Source organism: Drosophila virilis, unplaced genomic scaffold, assembly GCF_030788295.1.
Source record: "Drosophila virilis strain 15010-1051.87 unplaced genomic scaffold, Dvir_AGI_RSII-ME tig00001170, whole genome shotgun sequence".
Lineage (NCBI taxonomy): Eukaryota > Metazoa > Arthropoda > Insecta > Diptera > Drosophilidae > Drosophila > Drosophila virilis.
This window is the reverse complement of record NW_027212828.1, coordinates 2,236,094-2,253,856: the sequence shown is the minus strand read 5'-3', so window position 1 is coordinate 2,253,856 and position 17,763 is coordinate 2,236,094. Positions and strand designations below refer to the sequence as shown.

Here is a 17,763-nt window from a genome sequence, read left to right as displayed (position 1 = left end):
CGTTTATGTTTTGCTCTTAAGCTACCTTGTTTGGAAGGTTGAAAGTAGCAACAAACTGAAAGGTAGCGACATTGAAGAAATTCAGCATACTTTGCGCCATAAATAATATAAAAAATGCTGTTACTATATGGAAATGCTATTTATGGTAATGTGGAATGCTAACAAGCAAAAAACCAAAACCTGGCGATATATCTAGTCAAGGTTTCTCTCTCTAGGAACTGGTGGATCAGACTACTGGGCCGCTGCCTAATTGGCCTAATTCGTTGGGACATAGCTAGAGACGGATCTGGAAGACCACACAGTGCCGATACGCTGAATTACTAAAAAAATATGTCCCCTACTTATGACATGCGCTCAAAAAAAAAGTAAGACCAAAGCAGGACATCCCCGTAATGGACCAAAAACGTCTTAGCTAAGAAGAGGGCCATCCAATCTTTATCTGTATGACAACACACCTTCACGGCTCTTTTTCGTTGTTGTTCTCTACGCCCTTCCAATTATATAATTCCGTAACTTCTGTATTTATGAGGTTTTCTGTTGTCAAAATAAGAAACCGACATCAAAAGTAATATTCGTCAACCAAGACGTCAGTTAATGAAAAGCCAAATGAAGTAGATGCTGAACAATTTAAAGCGAACTAACAATTGGTCGCAAAGCTGTCTTCCTTTTGAACACAAAGATGCGGCAAAAGGCAACAGCAGATTCCGACTGACTTTGCAGCGGCAGCTAACATGTGCGCTCAATCGAAGTAATATCTCTATAATTAAGCTTATTCGGATTTCAAAGACGTACTAGCTTCCTCTCGAGTGACCAGAATCTTCAAAGGCTCTTCTGGCACGAATTATATCTTAAAAACTTATATATATATATATATATATATATATATATATGTTAAAATAGTGCATCACAAAAAATGTAAGTTTTGAAAACAACTGTTGTGTGCAGAATTAATACGCCTCTGCCCGACTCGTTATTTTCTTATTTTTTTCTGACTTTTATATATTGTTGCTAACTGTTATTAATTTTAATTGTGGTTCCAATACATGTAAATCATGAATCACTAATCATTAAGTCACTAAAGGCAGCAAAAGTTAAGATCTGAGTAGTATAGTCAGGCTTCAGCTGGCGGAGGAATTTGGAAGGTCCCTGGTCTCATACTTCTAGACTTAATAGTGTCACGGTCACTTCAGCGAATCCCACGCTGTTCGTCCCTATCTTGGGGCGTTTCAAGTCTGTCCGATTGGTTGCTAAAAGAGCTTATTATAACCACAATGTTGGCGTTGCCTATGTGTATGTGTATGCAGACTTCCTGTGTATGCAGACTTCTATTCTGAGCGAATCAATAGCTTTGCCATAAGACATAATTCCTGGTGAAAACGACGAGCAATATAATTTTACTCTTGTGTATAAAGATTATATCCTGAAACGGTCAATAGCTTTGCCATAAGGCATAATACCTGGAGAATCATCAGCCTTCCTGATGAAAACGGCGAGCAACACAATTTTACTGAACTGTACCTGGGGGAAAACAATATAACACAGTATGACATAAAGACGTTGGCTATCAAGTGGTGATTGTAGCCCTCGCTGTGAGATATTTCTAGTAGTTTAATAGCTCCAAAAAATTTTGCTCTCTGCCATCTCAATGAGCAGGTGATTACGGAGCATATCAAAGGATCTGTGGCACTGTGGCTAATCGACGTGCTGCTGTGCCTATTTGGAGGCTGTCTAGAGGCACGATTGCCTTAACTCTACCGGCCGGCAACCGCGGTCTAAAATTAACCCAGCCATCTTCACTGTTGGTCACCTGGGGAACATTACAGGTTCTTCGGGACTTTGAGTTTTTATTTCCTTATGGTTGCTGACTGGAATGCTCAATAAAAAGAGCTGCGTGCGGGCTAGCAATCGGGTTAACTCCCTAATGCTTATTATATTTGGGATTAGCCCTTAACGCCTGACCACTCACACACTTTCCGAGCACACAACACAATACCAAATTATGCCAAAATGCGGTTGAGCCGCTGTGTTGTAAGACGCATTCTTAGCGACTTGCCGCAGAAGTATTGTGTCACCATATAATGAGTTTATGTTCCGACCGTTGCCGGGCCAGCCTTGTTATGCATTTAAGTCGTCTGTATAGGCGACCTCCCACAGCCACATGTCGGAAGAGCCTGAAACGAAGACAAGTGACAGATCTCTGGAAATGTGGCCGGTAACTTTTAACTGCCTGTAAGCTCTCTGCGGAGAATAAATTGCATTTTTCGTATGACAACTAAATCTCGACCTAGTATCAGCTAGATTTGATCAACGCATAGCAGCTGTTTGGACAGACTTGCCCCAATTACGGTATTCGCTACATTTATGTTTGCGTGATGTTTCAGTTACTTACGTTTATATTGGAGTTAAGCTTTTTATTATTTACCTAGTTTGGACTATTGCTCGTGAATAAGCGCGGTACTGTTACCGCAGACCTTAGGTAAGATGAAGCAGAGCTCGACAAAGTACAGGTTAAGGCAGAGGAATGGCAAACAAAAGTTGGAGGAGAGTCTGGTATTAAATCAGCTGTTAACTCAACTACTCGATTATTTATGCAAATAGCAAGATGTTTTGTTTCTGTAAAACAAATGAGACAGATCTTCGGATTTCGGACCACAGCTACTGGCAAGACCGGCATTATAGTTCGAAACACAGCTAAAAACAATTAAGTAAGTTGTACCAAGTGAGGAACTACTGTTGGTTCAAATTCTATTCTCGCCCACCCGGCCGCTTATTGCATGGGTTTCAATAGCATTTCTAAAGTTTTGCAGCGCAGCCAGCTGGCCATAGATTCCAACGTACGAATTTGAATGATAAAGTCCTGCTCTTCTAGTCATTCTCCCCTCTTTGTTTAAATTGCCAGATCCAATGTCTGGAGAAGGACTTGCACAATAATGCAACCAGATAGCTGCTCAATGCCCTTAGAACATAAGTGTTTGTAGAATTTATGGGAGAGTACATGAAGCAAAGTCACTGAACCAATGTGTGACTGATAATCTAAGAATCGACTTCCAAAACAAATTGCAACAGCTTTAAGACCAGAACATGGTTCACATTTAAAATTTCCTGTGAGCGAATTGTCTCTAACACAAAATTCTTCATTCAAAATCGTTTATGATTTATTTTAATGTTTGTAAGGTCTGGTTAGTTGTCTACGATTGTCGAAAGCATAACAAAAATATTCAACAAGTTCACTTTTCAGAGGTGAACATTGTTGTCGTTGATATGGAAGCCGCTATTAACTCTCCTCCGCTGACATCTGATCACAACGGACTACTGCTGAACGCTTCCTGAACGGAGATGCACCGCGAGCGTGAGATTATCATCAACAATATCTCCAACTGATATCATTACGATCAGATCACGCCCGTAAAACCTCGTCGTTGGTTTTTTCCTTGTCATACATAATGAAAACAGCGCCAATGCATTTGAAACTAGTGCGTATTGAGTCATTCATACTGCCTCCATCCAGATTTTGTTGTTTCTAGTGTTTCTAGTTCTATCAAGGCATTAGGGTATTTTGCATTCGTTTATTTTTTAGGGTATCGAGTATGCATTAATTCAATGTTTCAATATCAATGTCCTTAACAGATTATATCATACTTTTATACTTTTGCTAACTATTTTCTACACATGCAATTTAATGCCATTATAACACACACACACATGTACGAAGCTTAACTCTTTTTCAAACTAAGCTAATTATTATTTTTAAATTTTGTTATTTTATGATAAAAAAATAAGTTCTGTACGCTTTTATTGGAAGCTCCCTTCCCTGCAATGTCATCATCTGTTTGATGCCTAATTTCCACCTTTAGGTCAGCGTAACGCGTATGTAGCAACTTTTTTTTTCAATAGTAACACGAGCATCCCCTGAGGCTCATAGGCAAATGCTTCAAGGAATGGCTTTGTGGTCCCATACCATCCAGTCGTCTGACGATATTGAAACCTTCGCCCATTTGTCGTGGACAAGATCCGTCTAAACGCCGCTCCCGTTAGCAGCGTCCCATCTCTGTCACCAACATCTTGATCCTGCTATAAGCCAGAAGTGACAGATTCAGCAAGGTGCTATGGGCAAGGCACATTCAGATGGTATTGCTAAATAGAAGGCTTAAGTAATAGAGCATAGATACGCAGCCAAATCTAAATTCTTCTTTAAGGAAGTGTTCAATACGGATCCTGTGCAATGAAATCGTCGAAGAGTTTGTTTAATATTTGTTTGCTTAGATTTTGTCGATAGTAAAGTCAAGTGCCCGCGCGCTATGGTCCTGCAGCTGGACCAGAAGTTTCACACGATCTGCGACCAAAAATTGTAACCGGATTCTTTGTAATATATAATACTTTGTGGCTACCTGTGGTAGTCTCTGATTCGAACGAAACCTGCTTGTGTTTTTGGAGCCGAATAGTATATTCGCACACGAGACATCGCGAAGGACCTTAAGGTTCCTATGGCAGGAGACATTATCAACCAACCAGCACCAAGCTACCTATTTAAGCTCCGCAGCCACCCTATCATCCCAGCAAGGAACCTGCTAAGGAGGCGGAGAAAAATGCGATTTCAAGACATATCCCAAATACCTGACCAAACGCCGCTCTTAATAAAGTAAAATTAGCATGTACATTATAATACACATTGTCATTATTTAAATTAAGCAATCATTAAGCAAAACTCACGCTTATAATAGTTGCTAAGCAAAAGTAACAGGCAATTAGCTGGAATTTTAAAGCTATACAAAAAATTGTTTTCTTAAAGAGTGTGCAATGACCAGGCTGCTTTTTGAACTGATGCTACAATATAGTACAATTCCTCATAGCATTTTACATGGTGCTTTAGCTCTTACTTTTATAAAATCAACAGGAGGAGCGAAATAATTATTGGGGTTTGGTAAGAATTTATCACCAGATGTTCTTAGGCATGACGAAGTTGCTCCTCAGGTTCACTTTGGAATAAGTGATTGTAGTAGAAGTATGGAAAAGAACACGGGAGGACAGGGAAGCTAAAGCGTGGGCACTCGCGAGGCTAGGGTAAGACAGTTAAAGGCAGCAGTCATGCTAAAATAATATTGATAACAAAACTAGAGCTAAAAAATAATTAATCACCTCTGTTATTATTATTTTCCTTATCCCAGTTTGCACGGTGAGCCAATCCCAATGGTACTTCCTACTAACTGTAGCGGAAGGTCGCAAGGTGATTTATTCTCGGTACGACTGTTAACACTCACAAGCCACGACAGACCGCCGAAGATCAATCACAGCGTCGACAGTAGCTTTTACGGCTATCGTTCTGTGGGTAACAAAAATACTACTTTTCTCCTTTTCTAGCTCCGTGTGTCTAGCTCACAAATATCTTGCACATTAGACCCGGGTATCTGTAATCTGACTTAAATAACTAAATAGCAAGTGACGCCCAGACAGGGGGGAACTAAAAGTTAATTTTATAGTACTAGCAAGTATAAGTAGTGGCAAAATCAGCTGCATGCATAAATAAGAGATGTGATTCCTTTCGTACCCATGGGTGCCAGTGAATGAAGGCACCTCTATCGCAAGGCACGTACTGCTCGCTACAGCCCCGAACCCTCTTCTACCAGCATGAAATGCCCACTGCGCGCTAGTTTGCTGTAATATTAAAAAAAATTAAAATAAACAGATTAGATCCCTTTTCCGGGCTCGAGCATTCAATCTTGCCACCCTCTCATACCTCATAGTCATACCAAGAATTTAGTTTAATTCCACTTAAAACTATGTTTTAGTGTATGCATGTGTATGTATCACGATTCATCGCAACGAGTGAACCCCATGAGCGTCTGAGACCATTTTAGTATGCCCAGATAGAGTAAGACTGCTGAGAATGGGTACCGAACGCCGGCCTCGAAAGCCGAAAGTTCAGTATGAAGCCGCATCTTGCTCAGTTTACGACGTCGCTGCAACTGATGCTTTGTCCTAATATATGTATGTCAGTTTTAAGTCCTACAGCCCAAATACATACATATGTGTTTATGCATGTGAAGAGTGTACCACGCTTTCATTTATTGCTGACGTTGGTATGTGTGCATGATAACTTTTTGGGCCGGCCAAGCACAAATACTTACACACTGCCTGGCCGATACAAAGTTGAGAAGACTCTAAGTTGTTGTCATTTGTGCATTTCGAGCTCGATTCACACACACAAATGTTTACGAATGAGCTGATCAAGGGCTTGTCGTGAGACAGAGGTATTTTCATCAATGGGTGCGTGAATTTGAGCACCTGGCACTTTCGTTGCTTTTTCGCATGTCTGTGGTGGGCTTGGATAAAACAGGTAATTCGCAGTTGTCCCTTGTTTTCACTTTGATATGCAAAGCAAGTAATAGGTTCTAGCTCCCGACTAGGGAATTCCCTGAACATTCCAAAGCCAAATGAAGATCACGCTGCGCGCCCGTTTAAAGAAATAAAGATTAATTTAATAAAAATTATTTCCTTGGCAGGGTTTGGAATTTGGAATTCTTGGAATTTTCACCTGCTGCTGACACGTCCGTTGGAAAAACACAACAATGGTACTTCTTTAGCGATCATAATAAAATATTTCCGATTACAGTGGACCCTCGGTTAACGAACGCCCTGCATAACGCACATTTCGCTTTACGAACATAGTTTTTTTGGATGAAAAAGTTTCTCTTAACGAACGTAGTTTCGCATAATGTAAAATTTCTGTCAGTGTTTTGCAATGGTCGCATTCTGCGCACTCAACAGTTGCACAACAGTTGAGGTAAAATCCAACACATAGTTTAATATACGAACTGCTCTATCTACATTCTCTCAACATGTTCAGATAGCAACCGAGCGAGAAATTTCTGCGCTCCTTTGCTCAATGTTTATTAAATCCTCTGATTTCATTTGTCAGTTTATGTTCAAATTTTATGCGTTTTATTTAAGTTTCTTTCAAAAAATCTAAACTTTAAATATTTTGGAGTATTTTTTCAGCTCTTTAAAAGCTTTGTTGCATTTTATGTTACTTTCTTTCAATAAAAGTTCAAATTGAAACATATTTGAGCGTAATTTTTCGACCTGGAACGATTTATTTTATTTTGCATTGATTTATTTGGGAATAATGTTTTTGCTTAACAAACGTGTTGCATAATTAACAAAAAGCTGTTAACCGAGGGTCCACTGTAGTTGTTTACGGGGCAAGTTATTGAATATCGGAATCAAACTAGATCTGCGCGGGCACTAGGAGGACCTAAAGCTAAAATTTCCAGTCTATAGCTCTTATAAGTTCAGATATCCTTGCGTTCATGCATTCGTACAGACGGATGGACAAACGAACGGGCTGACAGATAGACGGACATGGCTAGATCAACTAGGCTGTTAATGCTGATCGAGAATATATACAGTTTATGGGGTCGGAGATACTTCCTTCCTGGGTTCAGGGTATAAAAAAAGTTCCTCGATTGGACTCGAACCCGTCACAGACCGCACTACTTGCCACCGCCTTTAGTCGGAAGCACAGAATATAAACAATCACAATTGTAATGTTTATAGTATAATGGCGCGAATGAATGGGTATGTTTAGATGTACACAATAAATCATTGCAATTTTTCTAGCTGCAAATTAATTATTTCTTTTTCTTTTTCCGATTGCGAAGTCTTAAGATGATGGCTGAGAGACTAATTCGCAAAGAAACAGATTTGCGAAGAGACTGTCAAATCGACTGGTCTTAACGATGCCTCTTTTAATGCGTTAAACATTATATAACTTAATCATAACAAGTAAGAGGTTCTAGTCGGGAGCTCCCGACTAGGGGATCCTCTGATCCCTCTTCTTCCAACATCAAATGCATATATATATATATTATATTTTAGAAGCTATATGTCAAATTTGGTGACTCTAGCTCTTATTATTTACCAAAATTGGCCAAAAAACAGGATATCGATCTTGATTTTTATCGATTGCTTGGAAACGGAGTAAGTTATCGATTATCAGAAACAAAGCATCTACATCTAAAATGTAAAGTCTCTAGCTCTTATAGGTTCTGAGATCCTTGCGTTCATACATACGGACGGACGGACGGATGGACGGTCAGACAGATGGACATGGAGATGCTTCCTTCTGCCTGTTACATACATTTGGATTTGGCACAAATACAATATACCCTTATACGACTATACGAGTATGAGTAACGCCATAGAACAAAACGCTACTATGCAGCTTAATTTTTTGAAAATTGAGAACGAAAACGAAATCTGTAGCATTGCGCTCTCACAGCCGAGAGATCGAAAAAGCTAAGAATAGAATTTGCTCTCAGCTTCGGCTCTGTGACGGCCGTGCAAGCAATTATGTTTGTATGCGTGTGAATATAAGTTAACCACTGACTATTGGTATGTGCTGACCCAGCGTTCTGGGGAGGCCAATGACCAGAGTCATGTGGCGACGGATATGTCGCAACTATGTCACCGGCCGCGACGGTCATCCGACACCGCACACGAGGCGCTAACGCTGCACATTTGCGAGAGCGGCGGCAGCGGCTCAACAGCAGCAACGGCGGCTCTGGGGCAGCGACGGCGGCTCTGCAGGCATTGCTTAGATTGTTAAAGATTGTATTTTTTAGTCTAAGTTAGGAAACAATAAAAGCGCGACGTATCGTCCCTTAAAGTCTCCCGTTAGTTAACTCATTTTTTATATGCATTTTTACATGCAACCGGCAAACCCAAAGTTGCAGACATTAATGCACTAATTGGCGCCCAACCTAAAAAACCCAATACAAAAAAAAAAACGCGATAAAACGGTTTCAAAACTCCAGTTGTGACAGCAGCGGTGGAATTCATCAAAATACACAAATGCACAACAATAGAATCATGTAAGTGATTTGTGAAGTGAGAATAGAAAATTTCGAGAACAATTTTTTTTTTTTCGAATACGCACAAATTAATTTTGTTAAAGTAAGAAAAGGAGTGTCTATTTCTGATTGAGGAAAAAATGTATAAGAATTATTTAAAAAAAAAACAAGAAAAGAAAAATAAAAATCCCATTAGCTTAACCTTTTATGTGTTGTTCGGTTTCATACAGAGGTTTAAATTCGAATGAGCGGCTGTGACTCCGACGTAGACGCCCATGAACACTACGATAGCGACGACAGTATTATAGCGAGGTTAATAGGGGGATTTTGAATATTGCAGGTATCAGGTTGTGTCACCCCAACTGAACATAATACAGAAACAGACTCAGTTATGGACCCAGAGCAGTTGCGTGCGATAATTGAGGCCGCAGTGCGGAGCGCACTGACAGCGCAGGCGCAAGAATTCGCGAATAGGGAAGCTACGCTAAGGCAAGAGCTTCAACAACAAATTGCGCAGGTATCGAATAAGATAAGAAACACACAACCTTCAGTCCCGGTAGTAAAGGTTTACAGGGAAGATTAAATCATAGACGGGGTGGAATGTAATGAGCCGCTCTATGTGGTAAAATGTCTTACCGAGTTCCATGGGACTCAAGACAATTACGTGTCCTGGAGGCAGGCCGCGCATGCCGCCTATAAAATTTTCAAAAAATACGACGGTAGTTCACGTCACTACCAAGCCACCGCAATCATTAGGAGTAAAGTGAGAGGCCCGGCAGACGCGGTTCTCGCCTCGTTTAACACGCCGTTAAGCTTTGAGGCCATCATAGCGAGGATGGACTTCACTTATAGTGATAAGCGGCCTATCCATGTAATTGAACAGGAAATGGGTACGCTTAGGCAGGGCGGCATGTCCATTCTACAGTACTACGATGAGGTTGAAAAGAAACTCACGTTACTCACAAATAAAGCCCATATGTCATATGACAGCAATCTGGCAGCGGGAATGTGTGAAAAATTCAGGGGTGACGCACTTCGCGTATTTATCTCTGGATTAAAACGCAGTCTAACCGATGTGTTGTTTTTGGCTCACCCCTCGGATCTACCGACGGCACTAGCGCTAGCCCAGGAGGTCGAGGCTAATCACGAGAGATATGCCTTCGCGACAAGTTTTGCTAGGGGGCAGGAAGAGCGATCTCGTCCAGAGCAGCGCCCACAAGGGCGCCAGCAACAACAACAGCAAGAAAAAAAGCAATTCTCTCATTTCAACAAGCAGAACGGCCAATCCACAGACAAAGCCCAGAATAGAGCTGGGGCCGATGCCCCGGTTCCCATGGAAGTCGACCCTTCTTCTTCCAGGTTTAGGCAACCCACAAACTTTTCGAATTCCCAGGGCTCGGCTAAGTTCAACGCAGAAAGGCACAGACGAGGTAGGCAATAGAAATAAACGTCTCGTAATAGACTTTACGAAGCTCAACCTCAAGACGGTTGCCGACAAATATCCAATGCCAAGTATCACAATGATACTGGCTAATCTGGGTAAAGCCAAGTACTTCACGACGCTCGACCTAAAGTCAGGTTATCACCAAATTACGCTGGCGGAGCAGGATCGTGAGAAGACGGCCATTTCGATCAATGGCGGGAAGTACGAATTCTGCCGACTTCCCTTCGGTTTGAAGAATGCAGCAAGCATTTTTCAGAGAACCATAGATGACGTCCTGCGGGAGCAGATTGGAAAATCTTGCTACGTTTATGTAGATGACGTCATCGTCTTTTCGGAAAACGAGTCGGACCATGTCAGACATGTCGACTGGGTATTAGGGAGCCTTTTAAGTGCGAACATGCGCGTGGCGCACGAGAAGTCACAGTTTTTTAAAGAAAGCGTCGAGTACCTCGGCTTCATAGTGACTAAAGACGGTGCAAAGTCAGATCCAGAAAAGGTAAAGGCCATTAGGGAATATGCTGAGCCGACCACGGTGTTTGAAGTAAGATCCTTTTTGGGGCTGGCAAGCTATTACCGCTGCTTTATCAAAGATTTTGCAGCAATAGCGAAACCAATCTCCGACATCCTGAAAAGGGAAAACGGATCCATTAGCAAGTACAGGTCTAGAAAGGTCCCTATACAATTCAACGATGCTCAACGCAACGCGTTCCAGAAGCTTAGGAACATATTAGCGTCGGAAGACGTCATACTGATGTACCCGGACTATAAAAAACCATTTGACTTGACCACAGACGCTTCAGCCTATGGCATAGGTGCTGTCTTGTCGCAAAATGGTCGCCCCATTACTATGATATCCCGGTCCTTAAAAGATAGGGAAGCAAACTTCGCTACCAACGAGCGGAAGTTGCTTGCCATCGTCTGGGCATTGGGTAAGTTACGGCACTTCCTTTACGGGGTTAGGGACATAAATATCTTCACTGATCACCAGCCTCTCACGTTCTCGGTATCCTAGAGCTATCCCAATGCAAAAATAAAGCGCTGGAAAGCGCGCATTGATGAAACAGGGGCTAAGCTTTTCTATAAGCCTGGTAAAGAGAATCATGTAGCGGACGCGCTGTCGCGCCAGAACGTGAACGCCCTGCAGGGTAGCCGCGATGAACCAGAATCTGACGCGGCCACGATTCACAGTGAATTGTCCCTGTCTTACACAATCGATTCGACGGAGAAGCCCTTAAACTGCTTCCGAAACCAGGTTGTATTAGAGGAATCTCGCTTTCCTTTAAAAAGAAATTTCATACTTTTCGGCGAGAAAACCTGCCATTTGATAAACTTTACCGATACGGTCGCCCTCATCGAAACGATAAAGGCCATCATTAACCCAAACGTGGTTAATGCGTTTCACTGTACTCTCCCAATCTTGGCCAGTTTCCAGCACGAGTTGGTAAGAGCCTCTCCGACTACGAAGTTTTGGTATTGCAAAAACTTCGTGGCCGACGTGTTCGACGTCAGTGATAGAAGAGAAATCATCACTAGGGAACACAACCGAGCCCATAGGGCGGCTCAGGAAAATGTAAAACGGGTCATGACGGAGTACTATTTCCCTAAAATAACCAAATTAGCTAATGAAATGGTGCTTAACTGTAGAACTTGCACGAAAGCAAAATACGACAGACACCCAAAGAAGCAGGAACTCGGCCAGACACCACTTCCCTCACAGACTGGAGAATTGTTGCACATTGACATTTTCTCCACGGACAAAATGTTCTTCCTTTCTTGTGTTGACAAGTTCTCGAAGTTTGCGGTAGTCCAGCCTATCGCGTCTCGAACGATAGAAGACACGAGACCACCTCTGCTGGTCTTAATGAATATTTTCCCTTCGGCTAAGCAAGTGTATTGCGACAATGAGCTCGCATTCAAGTCAGAGACTATCAGGTCTCTGCTATTGAATAACTACGGCGTAAGCGTGATAAATGCGCCTCCCCTTCACAGCACGTCCAACGGTCAGGTAGAGCGCTTTCACAGCACTCTTCTGGAGATAGCTAGGTGCTTAAAGCTCCAAAGGGCTATAGTTGACACAGTCGACCTTATCCTGCAGGCCACTATCGAGTATAACAATTCCATTCACTCAGTGGTTGAGAAGAAGCCTAAGGACATCCTGCTTGACTCGCTTCCGGAATCCACCCACGAGGTTAGAGGCAGGATAGAAAGGGCCCAAATCCAGCAGAACGCTAGAGTTAATAAAATGCGTCGGTACAGAGTCTTCGAGGTAGGAGAAAAGGTCCTGGTAAAGACGAACCGCAGACTAGGCAACAAGCTATCGCCTTTGTGCATTGAAAAAAAGGTTGAAGCGGACTTGGGGACAACGGTCCTCATTGGGGGGAGGGTGGTCCACAAGGACAACCTCCGTTGAATTGAAAGCACAGTTTTTTTCATTACCATTCCGATAACAGTAGTTTCAACATTTTAGGATTACGTTCACCATACTTTCAATCATGTCCATGACAACGGCTCGGGTGACGGACTACTCGCACGCGGACTACATACCGATTATGGACGGGGACATTCTACTTTGGGACAGTTACGGATACTTACGTCACACTACCAATCTCACGGACTATAGGACAATAACTGAGGAGACCATGAAGCTGATGGGAATGTTTTCACAATCCCATATGAGGAAATTGCTGGAAATTGACACTGGACATGTACTGGACATGTTGTCCGCTCTCGACGTGCACCATCGCAAGGTAAGAAGCCTTGACTTCTTGGGAACAGCCCTTAAGGTTATAGCGGGCACCCCGGACGCAAACGACTTCAGGAAAACAGAACTGACTCAGATGCAGCTGGTCACTGCAAACAACAGACAAATTTCTATAAATTCCGGGATGCAGGAAAAGATCAATCAACTGACCGACACCGTTAACAGAATTATTAAGTCCTCAAAAGAAAAAAAAGATAATAACAGAAATAGGGTACCTTATGCTTACTTTAACCCTAGAAAAAATTAACGTAATAAACCCAACAATAATAGATCATTCTGATCTTATGAATATTCGCACTGACCAAATCACAGGGACCCCTATCACTGACATATTGAAAGTATCTAATATTAAGGTAGAGCGTAAGGATAATGTAATAAGTTTGATAATCGAATTCCCTATAATAAGTAAGCAATGCAAGAAGATAACAATTTTCCCAGTCGCCCACAACGGTTCTGTGCTCCAACTCCACGACAATCTTGTGGCCGACTGCGACGGACAGATGTTGGCCGTAGCCAATTGCTCACAAACTGCGACTGCCACATTCTGCAAGCGTTCCAAGAGCATCAGTTGCGCACAAGGCCTCCATGCAGGGGGTACAGCCCATTGCCAAACGCAGCCAAGTCATCTTGCCCCTGTCACCATAGTGGACGACGGCATCATCGTCATTAACGATCGTAGCGCAACACTCACCTACGACGAATGCACTGCGATGAAGATAGATGGGACAAACCTCGTCACCTTCTCGTCCTATGCCACCGTAAATGGCACGCGATACTTCAATCGCAAGAGCGTGCAAAATCGGTTCCCGGTGGTAGCGGCATCACCGTTGCTTAACATCAGCGGCCATGACTCGATACTCAGCCTTCCCTACATTCACCGCCTGAGTGAAAACAACCTTAACTACATCAAAGAGGTCAGAGACAGTATTGCAGTCGGAAATACATTGGCGATTTCCTTTGGCATAATGCTGTTGGCCTGTGCTGTGGGGGCTGGAGTCTACTGGCTCCATAGGCTGACAATCAAGCGTCGAAACTCCCGGAAGATCTCAAAGATATTGGAAAACTTAAATGCGACCGAGGACGGTCGATCCTCGAGAGGGGGAGTAGTTAACCACTGACTATTGGTATGTGCTGACCCAGCGTTCAGGGGAAGCCAATGACCAGAGTCATGTGGCGACGGATATATCGCAACTATGTCACCGGCCGCGACGGTCATCCGACACCGCACACGAGGCGCTAACGCTGCACTTTTGCGAGAGCGGCGGCAGCGGTTCTACAGCAGCAACGGCGGCTCTGGGGCAGCGACGGCGGCTCTGCAGGCATTGCTTAGATTGTTAAAGATTGTATTTTTTAGTCTAAGTTAGAAAACAATAAAAGCGCGACGTATCGTCCCTTAAAGTCTCCCGTTAGTTAACTCATTTTTTATATGCATTTTTACATGCAACCGGCAAACCCAAAGTTGCAGACATTAATGCACTAATTTATACATACATAACAGCATATTTGAATGTGTTGTTATTCACTGCTCTGGCAAAGTCTCTGGCTGCCAAAGAAACAATTTTCTTAGTTTTTAGCGCAGATCACGAGCTAATCAAAATTTCTGTTGAAATATGAACGCTTTTGTGTACTGAGGTTAGCTCAGTACAAAAATATTTGTATTTTTAAGTCGATGCAAATATTTATGTAATTTTTTATATTTTAAATTATTATTTAAATTATTATTATTTTTAAGTAATACAAAATAAATTAAGGAAATAAAAGTGCAAATTTGTTGTTTTCAAAGATTAATTTAATTAATTTTTATTTTTTTTTTATTTTATTATTTTTTGTTCGAATTATAAAGAACAAAGTACGCAGGGAACACCGCGAGGAGGCCATTATAATTATAATGGAGTCATAACTAAATATGACCTTCGAGTCGACTTGAAATGTAATTGTATTTTTAGCACTCTTTTATTTCTTAATTGGAGAATAAAAATAATATTAATTTAATTTAAAGAAATTATGTAAATATTTGCATCGACTTAGAAATACATATTTTCTGCGGAGCCAACCTCAGTACACAAAATGCATTCATATATCAACATAAATTTGGGATAGGTCATGATCTGCGCTAGAAAACTAACAAAATTAATTTCTTGCCAGCTGAAGCCAGAGCAGTGAATAACAACACATACATACATACTTAAAGTTCTTATGCATGTATAAATCACGCATACAACGAAAGGTGCACGCACGCTATTGGCTGAGACAAGAACTTTTCTCGAGCATACACTGTCCAAAAAGAAAAGTGAAATCAATCTATGTGTGCTATTTTCTTAACATATTTATTGCGCAAGAAGTGCCTTGTGTAAAAACTATATAAGTTCTTAAATTTTCCTGTACAATTAATCGTTTATTTCTAGGGTAATATATCATTTAAATAAAGCATGCATTTCATGGATAAAGCACAAGCAGTTTGCGTCGATCGTAAGTTCTAAACTTTTTCGCTCAATGTACTTCGAAAACGAAGCGACGCAGAGTAGCATCGACCAGCTTTGCTGAAGGCAGGCTGGCGACTAACTTCGTAGCTCGTGTCAGCATCAGCAAGCCGCGACTTGGGCATTCGTTCGTCTGGTCTTTGGAGAACGAACAACCAGTCGGCAGGCATGCCGTACGAAGCCTCAAAGGCCAGATGAAAGGCCAGGCTAGAAATTTTGCGTCGCATTCAAATATCTGGGCGTTACTCATCGTAGTGTTTATATTGTCTTTGCTTATACCCATTTTTAATGTGTTCAGGGTAAACAAATAATAAGTTCAACATCAAAATTCAGTAGCGGATTAACCAACCTGCCAATATACCCAGATTGAGCCATCATTCCACTTCTATCGTCCATTACCCGTTGTGGTTGATTGTTCACAACTTTCCCATCATCATTGCCTTTCCATGTACCGTCGTCCTCTTTAAATGATTGACTTCTGAAAAAGTGTTATATTCTTGTTAATATTTACATTTGCATATTTTGCACATTCCTTTATAAAGATAGATTCAAAGCAACTAAGTGGGAAGATTATAAGGTACCCTTAATCTAGCGCATTCAATCGTTTGAAATTCTTTTTTTTTTTTCAATTATGTTTATTACCGTCAATTATAGTTGTTAAATATGATTTAAGGCGCTCCTATATACGCAAACGCAATGTTTGCTTTAAAGACCGCATTTTAAATGTGGAAAAATCTGCCCATTAAATCGGGTGGGTTACAAATTACCTGTTTGCGGCCCCTCGCTCCATCCAAAAGATAAGTTGCTGCTACGCAAAGCTCTGAGCGAGGGTAAGAAAACTTTAAAAATTTTTAAGAAGTACCTTGTTTTTTATTTTATTGATTGGTTTTTGGATTTTGCAGTCATTTTTTATGTGCACTTATACATATTTTTGTTCGCACTGTCGGACAGACAAATATAGATTGACACAGCTCTTTATCTTGACCAACAATGTAAATACTTTATGGAGGTGTTTCCTGCTGCCTACTATTCATTTCAAATAGGAATAGAGTGAAATACATTTTCTTTCGGCGAACGCCGGGAGATAGTATAATACTATCACTAACCAAACAACATATAGACTAGACATGAGTACCAGAAGTAGACACAAAATGTATCGGTGGCATCTGGTCCAAACTCGCGAGTAAGGGAGTAAGATATACATATGATGTATTTTTGAACCGCTTACTCTTGTGATGGGGTGATGAGTTTTATTTCTGTAAACATAAACATACATTGCCATTGGCATGATCAGCTGATCGCAATCAGCTTGAATAGGCACCACTGCACCATAATATTTATGCAATTACATATAATCAGCGGAGGTTAATAACATAACCAGAGTGACCATGACCTATGTTAATGACGCCGTTGCGAATGAAAATATCGTGTCTTGGGTGAATGCTTAATTGCCTCTTTTAGTTTTGGCGAGGCGTCATTCTTTTCCATTTTAATCGCCAACGAGTACAGTCGGTTTAGATTGCTTTAAAAATTATAAAATTCAATTTTTCACGTGGGCGTAATAAACCCACGTGTATCGGCACTCAAGCTAAAAAAAAAAAAAAATTGGCTATAACATTTTACCGGAATAAAGAAAATTTTCAGAATTCGGACACTTATCGGAGCCAAAGCCAAGGCCCCAAAGCACCAAAAAGCGACAATCTACACTGGTAGCAGGGAGCGAATTTCCTAAGGCCGGACCAAGATTTCAGCATCGTCTCATTTTCTGCAGATAAGCTTTGAACCTCGCTAACCAATAGTTCGTGCTGCACGCACAGGCAGACCAACGTGACCACGTGTTCGACCCATTGATTCCCGGACATTCTTGAGCGCAGATCTGGTGGATAGCTAACCAGTGCGCACCCTCACTCGGATTTACAACATATGATATAATTGTTAAACGGCATACTGGCCGTAGGTATAAGCGAAGGGCATAAGTACACATGAAATTTAAATTGCAATTCTTTCCGTTTTATATCGCTGACATTGTCTTTCGATCCTGATTTAGCATGTATATGTCGCTGACTACTATATTTCTACGTTACACAGCTCAAATTAAGAGTCCACAGCACATCATCGTCGTCAACAGGCCTGCTGACATCGTTGGATCATACTAAAGTAGTGAGTACTGTGTGAAAGAACAAAAGGTAATAAGCCAACATATCGAATTGTACGTATTGTTTGAATCGC

At 41.5% G+C, this 17,763-nt stretch overlaps 1 protein-coding gene across 4 annotated transcripts in view; it reads right to left on the bottom strand.

Annotated features, from left to right (window-relative positions):
* The window catches only part of Snap25 (Synaptosomal-associated protein 25kDa), a 271,616-nt gene that overhangs the window by 57,357 nt on the left and 196,496 nt on the right, over positions 1-17,763 (bottom strand). For 3 of the 4 annotated variants that reach the window (XM_015169290.3, XM_002058732.4, XM_032440812.2), the window contains exon 6: positions 15,884-16,012. The exons of the other annotated variant lie outside the window; for it this stretch is intronic. In XM_015169290.3, coding sequence (XP_015024776.1) covers positions 15,884-16,012 — 129 coding nt within the window. The remainder of the gene's footprint in view (positions 1-15,883; positions 16,013-17,763) is intronic. 4 annotated transcript variants of the gene reach the window in all.